We start from the raw sequence: 16,603 nt of genomic DNA, 5'->3' as shown, positions 1-16,603 counted from the left end.
GAAGCTAAGGTGTAGATCAGTTTATATATATATTATATATATAGCGAGTCTTAACACACAAAACAAGGCCAACCAGAGACAGCCACATAGAGGATTTTGTTTATTCGGAAGCAAGACAGTTTAGCAGTTTTGTGAGTTTGTTTTCTGCAGTGGCCTTTCAATGGCTGCTTTTGTTGGGGCAGTGAAGCTCTTTTTGTGTTTGGCTCTTTGGCTTAACACTCTCTCTTCACTTCAAGGTTTTTGCCTTCCTCTTCTTCTCTCTTCTTTCTTTTCCCATCTCTTTGCTAATTTGATGCTTTCTTGTCTTTGATATTATATATGTGTATGTATATCCTCCTCATTTTGTTTTTTTCTGGTAGTTTTTTTCCCTTCTGGGGTCGATAGTATTTCTCTTTTTTTTTCCCAATAGGTGACCAAGGAATCTGAAAATGTTCTTATTTATTTACATCTGTTTCTGTTTGAGAAAACTTGGCTTTGATTGATCTTTGCATCTCATTTTTCTTTACTTTTTTTGTTTATCATATTTTCTTTACTATAGGGGAAGTTGCCATAGACATTGTAAGATGATGACTTGTTCTTTTATCCCGTTTGATCCATTACCTTGCCTTGCACTTGTATATGTGCTGGTAAGTGGATTAAAAAAATGAATCAAAATTTACCATATAAGAGCATCTTCAATATACATATTGGATTTGGAAAATTGGGGAAGAAATTAATGTCAATTATGGTCTACTTAATTCCGTTAATTTTTTCTCTCTATATTTTACTTTCCTTTAGTTGGATGGGATAGGTAGATGTTTTTTCATTTTAAACTTATGTCCCTAAGGTCTGTTTTCTACTTTGAGTTAGGAAATTAATTACCATACATTAGTTTCAATTAACTACTAACAGTTCACCAGTAAAAATGGTAAGTGCACCCGTGTTCAGGAGGAGAATTAACTGCTAAACAAACTTTCCCTTGTAAATTTGATTACTTTGAGCATTCTACTTGACTATAGCAACGGAAATTTGCAAATGCAGGTGCCAAGGATTTCTACGAATTCCGGTACCCTTTCATCAAAAGGGCAAGTTCATTTTCATCATCATCATCGTTCTCATCATCAAACACTGATGAAGTTTCCTATGACTACATAATTGTTGGGGGAGGCACAGCTGGGTGTCCCTTAGCTGCCACACTCTCTCGAAACTTCAGTGTATTACTCTTGGAGAGAGGTGGAGTTCCCTTTTCTAATGCCAATGTCTCGTTCCTCAGCAACTTCCACATTGCCTTGGCAGACACTTCCCCAAGTTCTGCTTCCCAACCTTTCGTTTCCACTGATGGTGTCCTCAATGCTAGGGCTAGGGTTTTGGGTGGTGGCACTTGCATCAATGCTGGCTTTTACACCAGAGCGAACTCTGAGTATGTTAATTTCTACTCTTCATTATCTCTCTTTCTTTCTTCTGTTTTTTAAAAAATAGTACAAATATTTCTCACAAACAACATATTACATAGGCTTGAGAATATATATTAATTGAGGCTAAGAATTTTTTCAGAGTGTCAATTACAAATGGCTCATTGTCCCATCATCCTCATTGTCATTGTTGCTCCTGTTATTGGAATTTTCTGGTTTTTGGAAATAAAGGAACCAAAAATTTCATACTAAAATGGCAATGATAAAACAATTAGGTTGATGGTGACACACAAACTAAAAAACGAACCAATTTCTTGGTTGATTTCCCTCTTGTTTGTTTAGTATCATCATAATATAAATTTGAGCCTAAGTTAATAAAAAAGTCATAAAGCACTGCATTTCAAGGGTTCATTAGTTATCTCATACTCAGAGAGCAGTTAAATTTCCCCATAAAAACTGTACATGTTTAAAAAAATTACTATGAGTGCACGTGAAACCAAAGTCCAACTAGGCCTAGCTAGAAAGAAGTTCAACACAAGAATTAGAAGACAAGAATTAAAGGAAAAAAAAAACCAAATTCCTTTTGAAAGTAACCTGTAAATCATCCAGATGCTGAAGAAAGAAAACTAATTAATTATTAGAGAATTCGGTCGAACAATTATTAAACTTGGCAAATTAGTTCACAGGTTATATATAAAATGGTGGTCATGAATGAAACCAGAAAAGCTAGCTGTCCACAAGCATTTAACTACTAAACTTTGTGGGTGGTGATTCTTTCTTTCTGAAGGCAAAGAGATGATCATGTCCAAACGTACTCAACAAAGAGTCAAGGGCCAAGATGCTTCCGTTATCAAGGACAATTTATTAGGTTTTTCTGAGTCACAAAAGGGCATTGCACTGTATAACAGAAAAAGCATTTATGATTCCCATCGTCCGTTTTAATGAAGTCTTCTTTCCTTCTTAAATATAATTCTTTTCTTTTCTTTTCTTTTTTTTGTGCTATTAAATGTTTGGATGTGAACTTTAAAGTGGTCCTTTTATTTTGCTTGCATGAGTGTGATTAGGTAGGGACTATTACAGATCCAAAATGAGAATGTTAATGACACTTATTAGGGTCTGAGACTCATTATTTTTTTTGTGCCCTACACATTTGGGCCACCTGAAATTAGGACTTGGGGCACCATTTTTTAAATTTATTTTTTTTCTTTAGTGGTTCTGCATTTTTTTCCTCTAATATATTTTTGATGAATTTTGTGGTTATGCATAGTTACCCATTCTTCTATCCTAACCCAACTGCTTTTCAGCTGCTTCAATTTCCTTTTTTTTTTTTCCTTTTAACAATGAAGCATGAAAAAAGTTGATCCATATATTTAACAATAAATGTGACAGGTACCATCAAATTCTTTTTTCTTACAATTTGTTGGAACCATATTCTTATGTTTTTTTTTCTTAGTCCTTCAAACTTTAACTGATATCATTTATTTTTCAACAACAATAATAATAGCTAGGTACCAAAAATATGGTAAATCAAATGTTTGATCACATGAAACAAAAAGGTTGTTGATGAGTAGCTGCAATTTCATTGATATCTAAGCTTGTTGGACTGCAGTTTCATCAGGAGAGTAGGTTGGGATGCAAGGCTAGTGAATGAGTCGTATCCATGGGTAGAGAAGCAAATTGTTCACCAGCCTAAACTAGCAGGATGGCAGGATGCCTTCAAGGACGGTCTTCTAGATGTTGGGGTTGCACCTTATAATGGATTCACCTACGATCATATCTATGGCACTAAAGTTGGAGGTACCATTTTCGACCGGTTTGGGCGTCGTCACACTGCAGCTGAACTACTTGCTACTGCAAATCCCAAAATGCTTACTGTCTTGGTATATGCCACGGTCCAAAAAGTCTTGTTTGATAAAACAGGTATACATGTTAATGGCTTAATTGAACTTGAGTGTAGTTTTCTTTTGTATTAGACATTAAATTGATGAAAATGTAATTCTTGAACCTTCCCTTTATGGGTATGACATATTCAAAGAGCCCAAGTCTTGGACTTACAAATAATGTCTGATACAGGGAAGAGACCGAGAGCAATGGGAGTGATTTTCAAAGATGAAAATGGGAACCAGCATCAGGCATTTCTCACAAACAGCCGAAGGAGTGAAGTAATTTTGTCATGTGGAGCAATTGGAACTCCTCAAATGCTAATGCTCAGTGGAATTGGACCGAAAGCAGAACTCGAGAAGTTGAACATTTCCATGGTTTTGCACAACGAGTTTGTTGGCAAAGGCATGGCCGATAATCCCATGAACTCAGTTTTTGTCCCCACTAATCGACCCGTGGAACAATCCCTTATACAAACTGTAGGCATTACGAAGATGGGAGTGTACATTGAAGCTAGCAGCGGATTTGGACAGTCCCCAGATAGCATTCGCTGCCATCATGGAATATTGTCTGCGGAGGTAAGTGCAACTACTGATTAATTTACTAAGGTGGGAAAGTTAATGCTTGCCCACAATGCTTTTTGCCGGAATTAATTAGGAATTGTTTTCTGTAGGATGGTATATCATTGAATAATTTAATTTAAAAATCTTCTCTTTTTTGAATATAAAGGTAGGAGGTTTTCATTCTGATGATCTCTGCCTCTTGTGATATAAACCAGATTGGGCAGCTGTCTACGATTCCTCCAAAGCAAAGAACACCAGAAGCCATTCAAGCTTTCCTGAAAAGAAAGCGAGACCTACCACATGAGGCATTCAAGGGAGGTTTCATTTTAGAGAAGATTGCCAGTCCCATTTCCACGGGCCATCTCAACCTGGTCAACACCAACATAGATGACAATCCTTCGGTTACCTTCAACTACTTCGGCCACCCACATGATCTGCAGCGCTGTGTTGATGGGATCCGCATGGCTGCGAAGGTTATACAATCAGACCGTTTCACAAACTTCACAAAGTGTGACAAACCAACTGTAGAGAAGCTTCTTAACATGAGTGTGAAGGCAAACATTAACCTTATTCCGAAGCATACTAATGACACTAAGTTCCTACAGCAGTTCTGCAAGGACACTGTGATCACAATTTGGCATTACCATGGAGGGTGCCACGTTGGCAAGGTGGTGAATCCTGACCACAGAGTTCTTGGCACCAACAGACTCCGAATTGTTGATGGCTCCACTTTCAGTGAATCTCCAGGAACTAATCCTCAGGGCACTGTCTTGATGATGGGCAGGTAAGCTTTGAATACACATTTGACTAGCTATACCAGCATTAACTATTTAAAAAAGAGGTGGGGCACAACCATTTTTGGAAGAAACCTGGTTTATTATTTTGATGTGTGCAGGTACATGGGAGTCAAGATTTTGAGAAGAAGACTAGGAAGAGCTGCTGGTGTGTAACGACATGAAGACCAACTGGTAGCATTTGAAAGAGCAACGTTTGTTTGCAGCAGTAGGAACGGAATGTGATTTTGCTTTTCTTAGCAAGCGCGTAAGTATGTAGAAATTAGGCTTGCCTTGGAAATTACCAAATTTCCAATAGATTTGTGCGGTTAATTTATATTTTATGTCATGAACTCGTCTTGACTGTGCTCCTAATGGTTGGTGCCAAGATTGATGAAAACCCAAAAAAAAAAAATGCGTTTTGGATATCAGGCTTAGTTGTGCATGGGTTTTGATGGTTTTCTTACCATATAATCAAAGATTTAAGGTTCCAAAATCAATTTTTCCTTAATTTTTTAAGCAATCAAATTGAGATAATAATCTAATTAAAATTTACCATAGGGTAAAATATCCTAACATTTGTAAGTTTTAGTCACAATTTTATACAGATCTATTAATTTTTGAAATGTACAATTTATCTTAAAAAGATATTTTTGTTAGACACATAAATTCAATCGTTAGTTAATCGTTAATATTTTTATTAATTTGATGATATGATAATATTTTTAAAATAATTTTACTATTCATTAATTTTAAAAATTACTACTATATAAATTATAATTTTTCATTTTTAAAATTTTTTCTCTTTTATAAAAAAAAAAAATCCCTCAACTTGACCACCTTACAATTGGCGATGCTCTCACCCTGCGACCTACGACACTCTACAAAGGAGCCCGATCTGATGCTCCCTTCCCTTAGGGATTGGAAGCCTTGAAAGGGAGCGTCGACGCTTCCTAGGGTGCATTAGATCAATGCTTTCTCCTGTGATCTGGCCGAATCTGGTCCTCTCCAGCCAGATTTGATTGCAGAATGGCCAGCCACAAGGTAGTCGACGGGCAAGAGGTAGGGTAAAGGGATTTTAAAAAAAAAAAAAAAAGTGGAGAAAGAAAAATGGTATTTTAGACATTTTAAATTTGATCATTAACGTCGCGAATTATTCATTTCAAGAACTAATAAATTCGTGTAAAATTATAGTTAATTAAAATTCAAAAATATTAGAGTATTTTATCTTTTAGCATAACTGTATACATTAAAAAAGCATATAATAATTAAAATTAAACTGAAACGTGATTTATTGTCCTCAAAAAAATACTTTCTACCCCTTTAGTTGCTTATATAAAGTACCAACATTTATTACATCCAAGGGCGGCTTAATAAATTTAAAGACTTAAAATGAAATATTCAATGAGATCTTTTTTTATTGAAATTAAAAAAATTATTAAATTTTTATTCTTTTAACTTTTTGAGATGTAAAATTTTTATATTTTTTAAATGGTTAATACAAAATTAACAATCAAAATTTTTAATTTAAATAAATCAACTACCACATAAAATAAAAGTAATATAATAATATAATATAAATTCTAAATTAAAGTAAAAAAGTCTATAAATATTAAAAAAATAATACCTAATTGTTGAATGCTTATTACAAACCGCAAATAAAGCTCACGGCTTTATGAAGATAATAACATAACAGACTTCTTGTGTATTATTTGGAGGAAAATTAAAATTAAAGGAAAAATGAAGAAAAAGCAAATGAGAAAAGAAGAATTCAAAAGTAAATATTATACATTAAAAAAGAAATAATTAGTTTTGTATATAGGAAACAAAATAGTTGTTAGAAATAATTAAATTTGTTGATTGGAAATAGGAGAAATAAATGAGAAAAAGATTTGTTGGAGATGATTAAATGCATATAACCGTTAATTGATTGAAAATAATATAACATTTTAAAAATTAAAAAGTGATAAAAAAATTAAAATTTATTAGATACATAATTAAAAAAATAAAAAATAATAATTTTATTAATTATTTTTTATTTTTATATATTTTTAATATAACAAATTATATTATAAAATTATAAAACCTCCTCAAATTAGAGGCCTAAAGTCCTTCCTTGAATGGCTTTACCCAATAGCCGTCCCTGATTATATCCTTGCCTAAACCAAGGAAACGGTTCACAGAGGTAAGTATAGGTGGCATAACAAGATAAGTAAGCTCACGCGGCATTTTAATGCAGGTTCTGTGTCAGCTGAAAAGCACGTAGTCGTAATTTCCTATGGGCTATGGCGGTGAATTTGTGTTTTAGAAATGCAGTTGGGTTGTGCAAATTAACATGGGAAAGGTGAATGGCGCAAGCTGATACATATGGTTTCAGCATCAGATTCCAAGACACTTGATCATAGCGTGAATGAAAATCCTCAATGGCCTTCCCCCCTACGCAAAGATTGAGATGTTGAGGGCTGCAAAATTCTCCAACTCTCTGTCTATTCTGCAACAATCATGGAGGGATAATGGATCCCCTATTTTCTCTTGCTCTTTCTCAAAAGAGGTCTTTGGAAAATTACTTAAAGAGAGTAGTTGGTGGAGATAGACAGGAAGAATCTGGATGGGATAAACTGAGCTTATAAGGAAAGTCCCTTGCTCCACTAATTCTTAGATTAACTTGTCTGCATTTACATATACAATATATAACAGTTAGTTGATTCTAAAGCCAAGATAAAATGCTAATGAATCAAAAGGAGTAAGCTGAGCCTTGCTCCTTTCAATCCAAAATGCCTCAAAATATCCAAGGCATTCAACAAAGTCACGCCTTAAGCCTCTGAATTGATGTCATATTTGGTTCATCGTATGCCAATATCATTGGTATTCCTAGCATTGATAAAAAACATAATTGACATATTTCATAGCAAGAAAATTTTTTTGAACTTTCCATGTGGTGCATGTGATAGCATTAAGCATCAGTCCACATTCAGTAAATTTCCCAGTTCTTGTTTTAGAAAACCAACTCCAATTTCTGATCGAAGGTACTAGAACTTTAATGACAAGGGTTTTAGCAAAATTTTAACGAGACCCTGGCCAAAATTTGACAGAAAATCCGTGCTCACTTCGGCTGCCTCTTGATAAACTTCTTATTCTCTGCCAGAAATGGCTTCTCCTTCCTGTTCCTACAGGGCCAGAACATGAGTGCCTCCTAAAGGACCCGGGTTCCTGCTCCTCAAGTCCCATTGGGATACTTAAAAAATCTGATGCTGACAGCGCTATGTTGCTCCCACGACTAAAATCACAGCCAGGTACTTGGTGATAGGTGTCTGAAGCTTCCACAAGCTCACTCGAAAGTCTACTAACCAAACTATCTACAGTGGTAGGAAAGTCCTCCTGAACGCAAACTTTCGATTCTACCTCCTTTTTCTCATCAAATTCATTACACACAAGTTTTAATGCTTGGACAACTTCACCCATAAAAGGACGATGAGATACTTCAGGTTGCACGCACATTGATGCAATTGCTGCTACCTTGGCAATGCTATCAAATGAGACATCAGATTTTATGGCTGGATCAATGACCGTTTCTAAACCTTCCGTGGCTGTGAGGAGTGGACGAGCCCATGCAACAAGATTCTCTTGACCTGGAGGCTGCGACAAGTCCACAGGCTTCCTCCCTGTTAAGAGCTCAAGTAGGACCACACCATAGCTATAGACATCACTTTTGACAAGAAGGTGACCAGTCATTGCGTACTCTGGAGCCAAGTAACTGGAAAATGAGAAGTTTATCAGTAATAAGTTTACTGGATGTTAAAAAAAAAAAAAAACAAACAAAGAACAATACAGCACTAAACCACATTTTAAGCAAACCAGACAGCTGACTCTCAGTAGAGAATGGAAATATCATATTAGCTTTGTTGAAAAATGATAACTGGTCATGAAAATTGAAAAGGATTGTTTCAGGAATGATGATACAGAAGTTCATACCCAAATGTTCCCATTACATGTGTTGAGATGTATTTGTTCCCTTCATCCAATGCTGTTCTCGCCAATCCAAAATCTGAAACCTTAGGTGTAAAATCATGTTCTAGCAAGATGTTGCTGGACTTGAAGTCCCGATGTATAACCCGGGGGCTGGAGTCTTCATGTAAATAAGCTAAGCCTCGAGCTGCACCAAGAGCAATCTTCATTCGAGCACCCCAGTCAAGTGGACCAGTTTCCTTGTCAACTCCTGAGAGCATATGGATACTACTTACTCAAAAGCATTTCTCAAAGAATTAAACAATCTCTAAGGTGTAATATATAGCAGTCCAATCATACACAATGCAAATTATGAAAACAGATTTACTTATTTTGAAGATATTCACCATGTAAATGGGATTCAAGACTTCCATTTGGAACAAGTTCATACACAAGACAGCGTATATTGTCCTCCGTGCAAATACCAATCAGTTTAACAAGATTTCTGTGGTGCAGGCGGCTAAGCATCTCCACTTCTGCCAAGAATTCTTGTCCTCCACGTTTATCCTCCCTCTTCAGAGCTTTCACAGCCACTGGAGCTCCATCATCTAATATACCTCTGTAGACAACGCCAAAACCTCCTTCCCCAATCACCCGTGAAGCATCAAAGCTATTGGTAGCTCTTTCTATATCATTTAAAGTGAAGTTCTTTGCCAATCCTGTATATGTCAACCCTTTAGAACCAATGGACATTGATGCAGCACTGGACGTGCTTCCTTGCATCATAGCCCCAGCCCCTGTTGAATTCAAATGTCATGATTTGCCACAAAATGAGGTCTGACTAAGGCCAAACAGCACCTTTGACTAATTATGACTGATTAACAAAAGAACGGAAAACAGATATTTTGAAGCTGAATAAGTAAGAAAAAAAAGCCTGATTTCATACCAAAAGAGAAAAAAAAGCCTGATTTCATACCAAAAGTTGAGTAAGTACTGCATCAATTTTGAACTGCCCTCTGAGAATTTAGTCATAATGGTAGTACCTGATGGTTTTTCTGGAGATGATTTTATAGCTTGAGGTAAATGTTCTCGTTCTTTAACACAAGCTCCATATTTCAAGAGAATCAGCCAAATGATCCCCAGGCATACAACAAAGGCTGAAAAACATGACAAAATAATCACAGCTATCAGGCTTTGTCTTATGCCATCTGTCTTCTTCCTAGGCACATCAACTCCTAAAGGTTTTATTGCTTCTCCATGATTGTCATGGCCAGAGTATGGCCCATCATCTATAGCAGAAGCACTGGAACTTGCTGCAGGTGGGGAGGCTGGAAGACCTGTACAGTTGAAAGACAGAAGTGACGCAAGATATTAGTCTCCAAAAGTCTTTAAAAATCAGAGAAATTATTCTCTCAAGGAGCCAAAAGACAACTTCAAAACGCCAACAAAGTAGCTGCATTGCCGGTTTAGTATTCTATACATTGTAAAACAACAAAAAGACGAAAGATTTAAGGAAAGTGTTAAAACATCTTTAGGCAAGTAAATTGGAAAATACTCCTTTCTTCTAAATTCAGAATTATCCTATTAACTAGCCTAAAAACCAGGCAGCTTATGCATCTTCTAGCAGGTGCTTCAGTTATACAATTATCAGCTTGAACATCAAGCTGTCCAACAATTGAAATTATCCAGAAAAGATCCCAAAAGAATGGACAATTGATATGTACCTGGATAGTGAACATATACCACTTCATAGGAACCAAAAAGGGAAGGCTTTATGAAGACATGTCTGTTCCAAAATTTCTTATAGACTAATAATGAAGTTGAAGAGTCAAATTTTACTTCCCATGGTACCAGGTTAATGAGGACGGTACTTTTCTCTAGCTCCTGACTAGCTGCATTTGCTCCCATAATCCGAACTTGGCTGTGGTTTAGTCTTACACTAGCAGCAATCTCCTGAGCCAGTTCTGAAACCAAAGGAAAAAATGTGTATATGGCAACACCAAGGCGGAGCTTAACTTGAATTGGCCAGACACAACCACAAGGGGACCCAGAAGGTGTATATGTTAGGGGCTCGGTGCATGCCATTGATGTACAATCTACAAACGGTATCAAATGTAAATTTTATTTTTTCATGATGGGAGCATCATCGATCTTCAAATTCAAATCTAACAGAAACTCAGGTTAAAGAACTGAAAGTGTACAGGCACCTTTATTAGGAGGTGGAGGTGGTAGTGCCATAACCACCGGTGCTGGTGAACCCTTTGTGTTCTCCAGGGAAGAACCAACAGGAGAAATTGCAGGTTGAAGAGTGGGCACTTATACAAACATTATCAGATTAAGATGCTAATTAATAACCCTTGTAAAGTTCAAAAAGAAATGCAATTTTAAGCAAATGAAATAAGTAAGCTGTCCCTTACTATTAAAGTGCCTTGATGGATCAGTAGGTGATAGAGCAGGTGCAGGTGAAACCCAGCTGGGAATGGAATATTGAGAAGGGGAGACTGCGGGAACTGTACATATAGAAGTGTTTTAAGAGTAAGTAAATATATATTCATTAGTTTTAATCTTCAATAATAAACCAGTTCAAAACAAACAAACATTCAAGAGTAGGGCTATGTAAAGAACTGATAGGGGATATTCAAGGAAGAGAACTAAACCTTGTTGGCTGTCAGCAGGTTGATGAATCAAATAAGAGGGTTCAGGAGCAGAGTCGCCGAATCCATTCATTGCATAATCATGCTTATAAAACGAGAGTGAAGGGGAGGATGCAGGACCGTGCATCCAATCCCTTGCAGGGGATCCAAAAGATGATGCAGAAGGTGCAACTGCAATACTTGGAGGCTTCAAGACAGGTTGTGGATGGAGGGCTACAAAAGAGAAGAACCTTCATTGATAGTTTCAAGTAGAGAAGTCAATACTATGCCAGTTTCTTTTTGGAAAGACTAGAGCCATTCTAGATTATCCACTTACCTTTAGTTGGAGAGTGATTGATGGAAGATGAATGATGGGATACTTTGCTAGAAGGGGCAGCAGCCAGCTCTCCATTTCTTGTCCTGCCAGAGCTGGGAGGAGTTCGTGTCAGAGAGGGGGCTGGGTCTGTAGCATCATTTTGAAATAGATCCAACCAACAATTAATAATGAACATCAAATTATTAGACTTGCTCAGCAACAACTGTGACGGTAAGGAAAAACAATTAACTGGGAAGTTTTACTCTCTATTTTGCAAAACTTTTTATAAGAAGATCATACATAGCACCACGGTTTGGGGCAGTAGGTGTCAGCTCATATAAAATAGGAATTGCTGGATTACAGGTCTATGAAAGAAAAGTTAATATTGAACTTACGATTCAAGAAGAAATCAAACACTTGGATATATGCATTCTTAGTCAAGAAAAATCTCATTGCGAGGTTCACCTGGTTGTATCAATGGTGGTTGACCTGGCCCTATAGGATGAACAGTTGGTGTTTCTGTTGGCAGTCCTCTTGGTGGCCATGAAACTCTTACTGCATCAAAAAAGCAATGGACCACAGAAAGGGACAAATTAAGCAGCAATGTCCATTAGCAAATGCTTGAAGTTAGTAACATCAATGTGAATCTCATGATGAATATAGAGGCAACACTTGCATGATTTTCCTTTTAGGCCAATATTTTTTGGGGCAATTTTCTTTGCAGGGTTATAACAAACACTTTGTCTTGAAGGGATGCATTACAACTTCAACGCTTTGCACTGTAATTCAATTTTGTCTCCATCTATTACATCATCAATAACTTATGTAGTTCATTGCTTCATCATTTGAGTTCAAGAATCATACTCAAATGTAAATTTAAATGGTTATAGTACAAAACTCCATAATAACTCCAGTCCTAACTAGTAATTCCACGAGATACAAATAGCTCAGTAGGGCAGCAGTCAGCACAATTTACCATTTGGAATTGTGTTTAGGAATTCGTTCAATATGTGACAAGCTTACACAAGGTTCCTCTGTTAAGATTGCAGAAGCAGAGAAGTTACAGCAGTTATCTGGCCACATTACGGGGTGAGAGAGAACAAGTCGAATGCATGACAGACCACAATTTAATTGAAAATGTTCATTGATTTCACATGATCCTTAATAGAAAAGGAAGGAAGCTTTATGGTTGAAATTTGAATTACAATTCACAAGCCAAAAGTCAAAAAGTTAATACTCAAACATCACTCTGAAGCTTATAAAAGTTTTATGGCTTTTATCAGATAGCTCGTTGATGACACTATTACTCATTTTACAGATAATTAGCTGAATGGATCTCAGAAAATAAGCTTATCAAATTAAAAGAACTAGCAAGCTAGAGGATTTCCATAAATAGGACATAACAGTGTTGATGAATATGCCAGGGCTTCCTTTAGTTATAAAATCTATAGTGTTCAGATCAGGCTCAGGCAACCATAAAAAATTATTTTAATTGAAAAAGAAGCCTGGAGATCAAACATGCTCAATAAGGAAAGAGGAAAGGAGGAAATAAAGAAGCTTGTCAGCAAGGCAGAGCACATAACAGGCTCCTAATAGAATAACTGCAAAAACCAAGATGCACACTACTTGTCGAAGCAATTTATGGCGGTACATTAAAGATTATGCAGTACACTCAAAAAGTTGTTGAATGTTAGTGAAAAACGAAAGAGCACCACAGACAAGTCTACAACTAAGTGCTTGTGTATCGGATGCTTTGATGTATCTGTTGATCAAAACAAACTCAATTTCACAAACTGGGTCTCTTTACAAAAAGTTCCAACTTGTATCATAATTGCTGTCAAGTCTTTAAATGATAAATTGTTGGGTTTTCAACATTTTCTTGAAAGAAAAAGATGGGGTTAAATGTAACACAACCATGTAACATGACCAAGACCATGGAACATTCGAACAAATGATCAGTTGATAAAACCATTCGCGTATGACTTTGATACAAGACCAAGAAATTCTCCCTTGGAAAAGTACATCACCAGGAAATCAGCTTCTGAAGAACTATCTACGGATCTGAAATCATCACACAACTGACTAACTCTTGCCTGGAATGTTAAAACACCAACTTCTACTTACTCACATAGGCATTCTAGGTAATCATGAAATGCAGATTCTCACAGATACTTAATTTTAAATTCTCTACTGTGCCAATTTCTGAACAAGCTCAAAGAATATCATACTCATGTAAAAATTTTTAAAATTATTTTCATATAACGCTATCCTACTTATTGATCAGAGAAACTAGTTTAAACAGCCCAGATCTTCAGGATTCGTTTTCAGTTCAAATTCATGAAAATCTAAATTAAGATAGTCAAACAAATGCATGGATAAAAAATAATTGACTGTAGAAACCAGCTTAGCAGAACACAGATATAAGCAACATTACCTGATGATCCATCAACTGACATAGCGCTGAGAGTTATACATACTTTCATCACCAGGACAGTCAATTGCAACCCCATTTTTACTTCCAAAGAAACTGGAATTCAATCTCCAAAATATTCCATCTCTCTCAGCCAACCATCAAAGCAAGAAAAAGACAACAGAAACAAAGCAGTGAAAACTGAAACAACACCCTGAAGCAAAACATGGATATAACTTAAAGGAACAAACTGTACTAATTTTTTAGAGAACAAAAGGAGACCCACAAATGGTACCACCAAAGTAAGGTGTCTGGGTTAGGTAGGCAAAAATCCAGGTGATCTTTTATTGAGACTAATAAACATTGAGATATGAAGAAGTTTGATTATTCTAATAGAATAGCAGCTTTTAGTCATTAGTGACAAAAGATAACTAATTATCCAAAACAGAAAAAGGAAAAAGATCAAAGTTTTACTGGAGCTCATCAAAGCAAAAGAAAAAAAGCAGAACAGTGAACTTAAAGGAGCTTGGGGTAAGACACTTTTGAGTGAGAGGGTTGGTGGGGTTGAGAGAGAGAGAATTGTCCTAAAAGAATTGTTGTTGGGGTATATTGCTTGAATTCTTCTGATAATACTTTAAATTGTTTAACATGCATTGCTTGACTTCTTTTCAGCTTATATTAGAAAGTTGGAAATTAATAATTCATCCCAAGTATCATGATTGTTATGTCTTATTTTGAAACATCCAGAAATTATTATTTCTTTGTTTATATTGACACAAGTCCACTATAGCATTATGACTTTTGTGATTAGAGGTTGGACTAACTTCCAATGATTTAACCATTTAATGTTTAATTAAAACTGATATATAATATCACTCCCTACAAGGCTACATCAACTTGCTTTTCTGTTTTCACACATCTGCTTTAAGATATAAATTTGGTGTGACCTTAGTTGAAACTGTCATTTCTCCTTTCATCGACTACATCAGCATTTTTATTCTGACTTAAAAGTTTCCTATTTACTTATATCTTTTGAGAAATGAAACTGCATCCTTCGGATTTACATGCATTAGAACACAAATCCCACAAGCTGACTTGAAAACAAAACTACCCATTAACTTGGATGAATCTTATGTAGCTAATAACTTTTTCATACACTGCCTCTCTCTTGATTCTCTAGGTAAAAATGTGGAAAAGTCATAAAATGAAGGCTAGGCTGAATTCATGCTGAGTGTGAAAATAAAATAGCTAAGTAGTGATAATGACAAGTATTTCGATAGATTCAGAGCAAATCAAATTTAGAGATATTTGTCCCCACAAGGGACAATCTAGGCAGAGTTAGGTAGTTATTTTGGAAGGCAATGTTGGACACCACCACCACCACCACTACCACTGTTTTTCATTTTCTTTTTTTCTTGTATACCTCAGACAATAATGGAACACCCAAATCCGAAACTGAGAGCATAAATGTGTCGGTGAATTGGTTAGTTTAGCAGTACTCTCACTATTTATAAGCCAGCTCAATCGTTTTGCTCCCTTTGCCCATCTTTATGATTAAATCTACTCTTTGATGGAGTCATGGTACACTATTGAAGGCTTGATTTAAGAATGTAGGTGCAGTAGTAAAGTTACCAACTCCTTTTAAATTGTCCTAACTATGTTTTTTGGGTCATTTATGTGTTGATCTACTCTTATTAAGTCTTTGTTTAGGTACATTGCTCTTTGATTAGTCTTTGATTAGATATAACTAAAAACAAACAACCCAAATATAAGGCATCAAACGTCAACAAAATATTTCACAACCATCAAAAATCTCTAAGACCAAAACTCTCTCTAATCACCATGCTTCCTCCTCGTTATCTTTGCTAATATAAAGCATCTACACTCTCCTCTCTTATTAGCCAATCTCTTCTAGGATTTGCTGAGATGTCAACATTACCTTTAGTCTTTAATTAGGCAACAAGCAAATGCCATGAGCTAATTTCTGTCCATTCTTTTCTAGGTACTAACTATTTACCCTTTCTTAACTATAAACTCTAGTTCTTAATAGAGGTCTAGATTAATTACTTCAAAAGATGATTAAAGCCTATGAGAAATGAGGTAGACAAGTAGGGAAATAAGAAAGCAAGAAAAAATACATTCATAAAAAAATTAAAAAAAACTATTGAATTAAGACACGAGTTTAATCACATGACTTCATACATGCACTCAATATTTGATTCAATGATTAATGTATATATTTACCTTTAAAGAATTGTGGTGGATTCCAGCTTTCTTTGAAATGGAAACTAGTAATAATAATAATAATAACTTCACAGATTTCTCATTGTACTAACAATCCAGGCTTATCCATCTCCACCATGTTTCGTTGCAGACACCAAGACCTTGTTTCCACACCCCAGTCCCTCTTTTTTCTCAAAGTTTGCTTCAGAAAGAAGGTTTTAAATGACCTTTATTTGGGACTTACATAACTCAGATACTCGACTTTTTATGGCGTCTTGAACAATGATCTTTATACAGTGTTCACTGTGTTGTGTTGTTAACCAGTGATGGTAATGGTCAATTTCAACTGACTTTAGAAGATGATCCTTATCAAATTTTTCATACTAATTTTAGCCAGTAACTATCCATAGCGTGCATGATCTCTTTTTCCAACAAAAAAATAATACTATACTAAACAAGATTTGCACA

At 35.8% G+C, this 16,603-nt stretch overlaps 2 protein-coding genes across 4 annotated transcripts; one reads left to right on the top strand and one right to left on the bottom strand.

Annotated features, from left to right (window-relative positions):
* Positions 1–5,039, top strand: HTH (Glucose-methanol-choline (GMC) oxidoreductase family protein). Its single transcript, XM_007024451.3, has 6 exons — positions 1–236; positions 1,021–1,399; positions 3,001–3,311; positions 3,465–3,850; positions 4,051–4,619; positions 4,731–5,039. Exons 1-6 carry the CDS (start codon positions 161–163, stop codon positions 4,783–4,785), a joined length of 1,776 nt encoding a protein of 591 aa, XP_007024513.2. The 5' UTR covers positions 1–160; the 3' UTR covers positions 4,786–5,039.
* Positions 5,040–7,459: 2,420 nt separating this feature from the next.
* On the bottom strand, positions 7,460–14,527 carry LOC18596152 (receptor-like serine/threonine-protein kinase ALE2). Of its 3 annotated transcripts, none has more exons than XM_018123669.2 (11): positions 13,937–14,527; positions 11,968–12,057; positions 11,524–11,649; positions 11,211–11,420; positions 10,971–11,063; positions 10,761–10,868; positions 10,278–10,649; positions 9,597–9,890; positions 8,961–9,350; positions 8,581–8,824; positions 7,460–8,362 (listed from the first exon to the last, which is right to left on the bottom strand). In XM_018123669.2, the coding sequence occupies exons 1-11, from the start codon at positions 14,010–14,012 to the stop codon at positions 7,672–7,674; spliced, it is 2,694 nt and encodes an 897-aa protein (XP_017979158.2). In that variant the 5' UTR covers positions 14,013–14,527; the 3' UTR covers positions 7,460–7,671. The 3 variants fall into 3 exon arrangements, with proteins under 3 accessions (XP_017979158.2, XP_007024511.3, XP_007024510.3); XM_007024449.3 differs by having other exon boundaries at positions 10,278–10,517; XM_007024448.3 differs by having other exon boundaries at positions 11,524–11,615; positions 13,937–14,524.
* Positions 14,528–16,603: the final 2,076 nt, after the last annotated feature.

This window comes from Theobroma cacao, chromosome 6, assembly GCF_053813885.1.
Source record: "Theobroma cacao isolate CCN51 chromosome 6, ASM5381388v1, whole genome shotgun sequence".
NCBI classification, from domain to species: Eukaryota; Viridiplantae; Streptophyta; class Magnoliopsida; order Malvales; family Malvaceae; genus Theobroma; species Theobroma cacao.
The sequence above is the reverse complement of the archived record's forward strand: the minus strand, read 5'-3'. Positions and strand labels throughout refer to the sequence as shown.

What these genes read in the sequence shown, in the direction of transcription:
- HTH (XM_007024451.3), top strand. Translation starts at nt 161, where the DNA reads ATGGCTGCTTTTGTTGGGGCAGTGAAGCTCTTTTTGTGTTTGGCTCTT. An exon ending in TACACCAGAGCGAACTCTGA is followed by an intron (nt 1,400 to 3,000) that starts GTATGTTAATTT and finishes GTTGGACTGCAG; the next exon opens with TTTCATCAGGAGAGTAGGTT. An exon ending in ATGGAATATTGTCTGCGGAG is followed by an intron (nt 3,851 to 4,050) that starts GTAAGTGCAACT and finishes GATATAAACCAG; the next exon opens with ATTGGGCAGCTGTCTACGAT.
- LOC18596152 (XM_018123669.2), bottom strand. Translation starts at nt 14,012, where the DNA reads ATGGGGTTGCAATTGACTGTCCTGGTGATGAAAGTATGTATAACTCTC. An exon ending in ACCACCATTGATACAACCAG is followed by an intron (nt 11,650 to 11,967) that starts GTGAACCTCGCA and finishes ATGATGCTACAG; the next exon opens with ACCCAGCCCCCTCTCTGACA. An exon ending in ACCTGCTGACAGCCAACAAG is followed by an intron (nt 11,064 to 11,210) that starts GTTTAGTTCTCT and finishes CTATATGTACAG; the next exon opens with TTCCCGCAGTCTCCCCTTCT.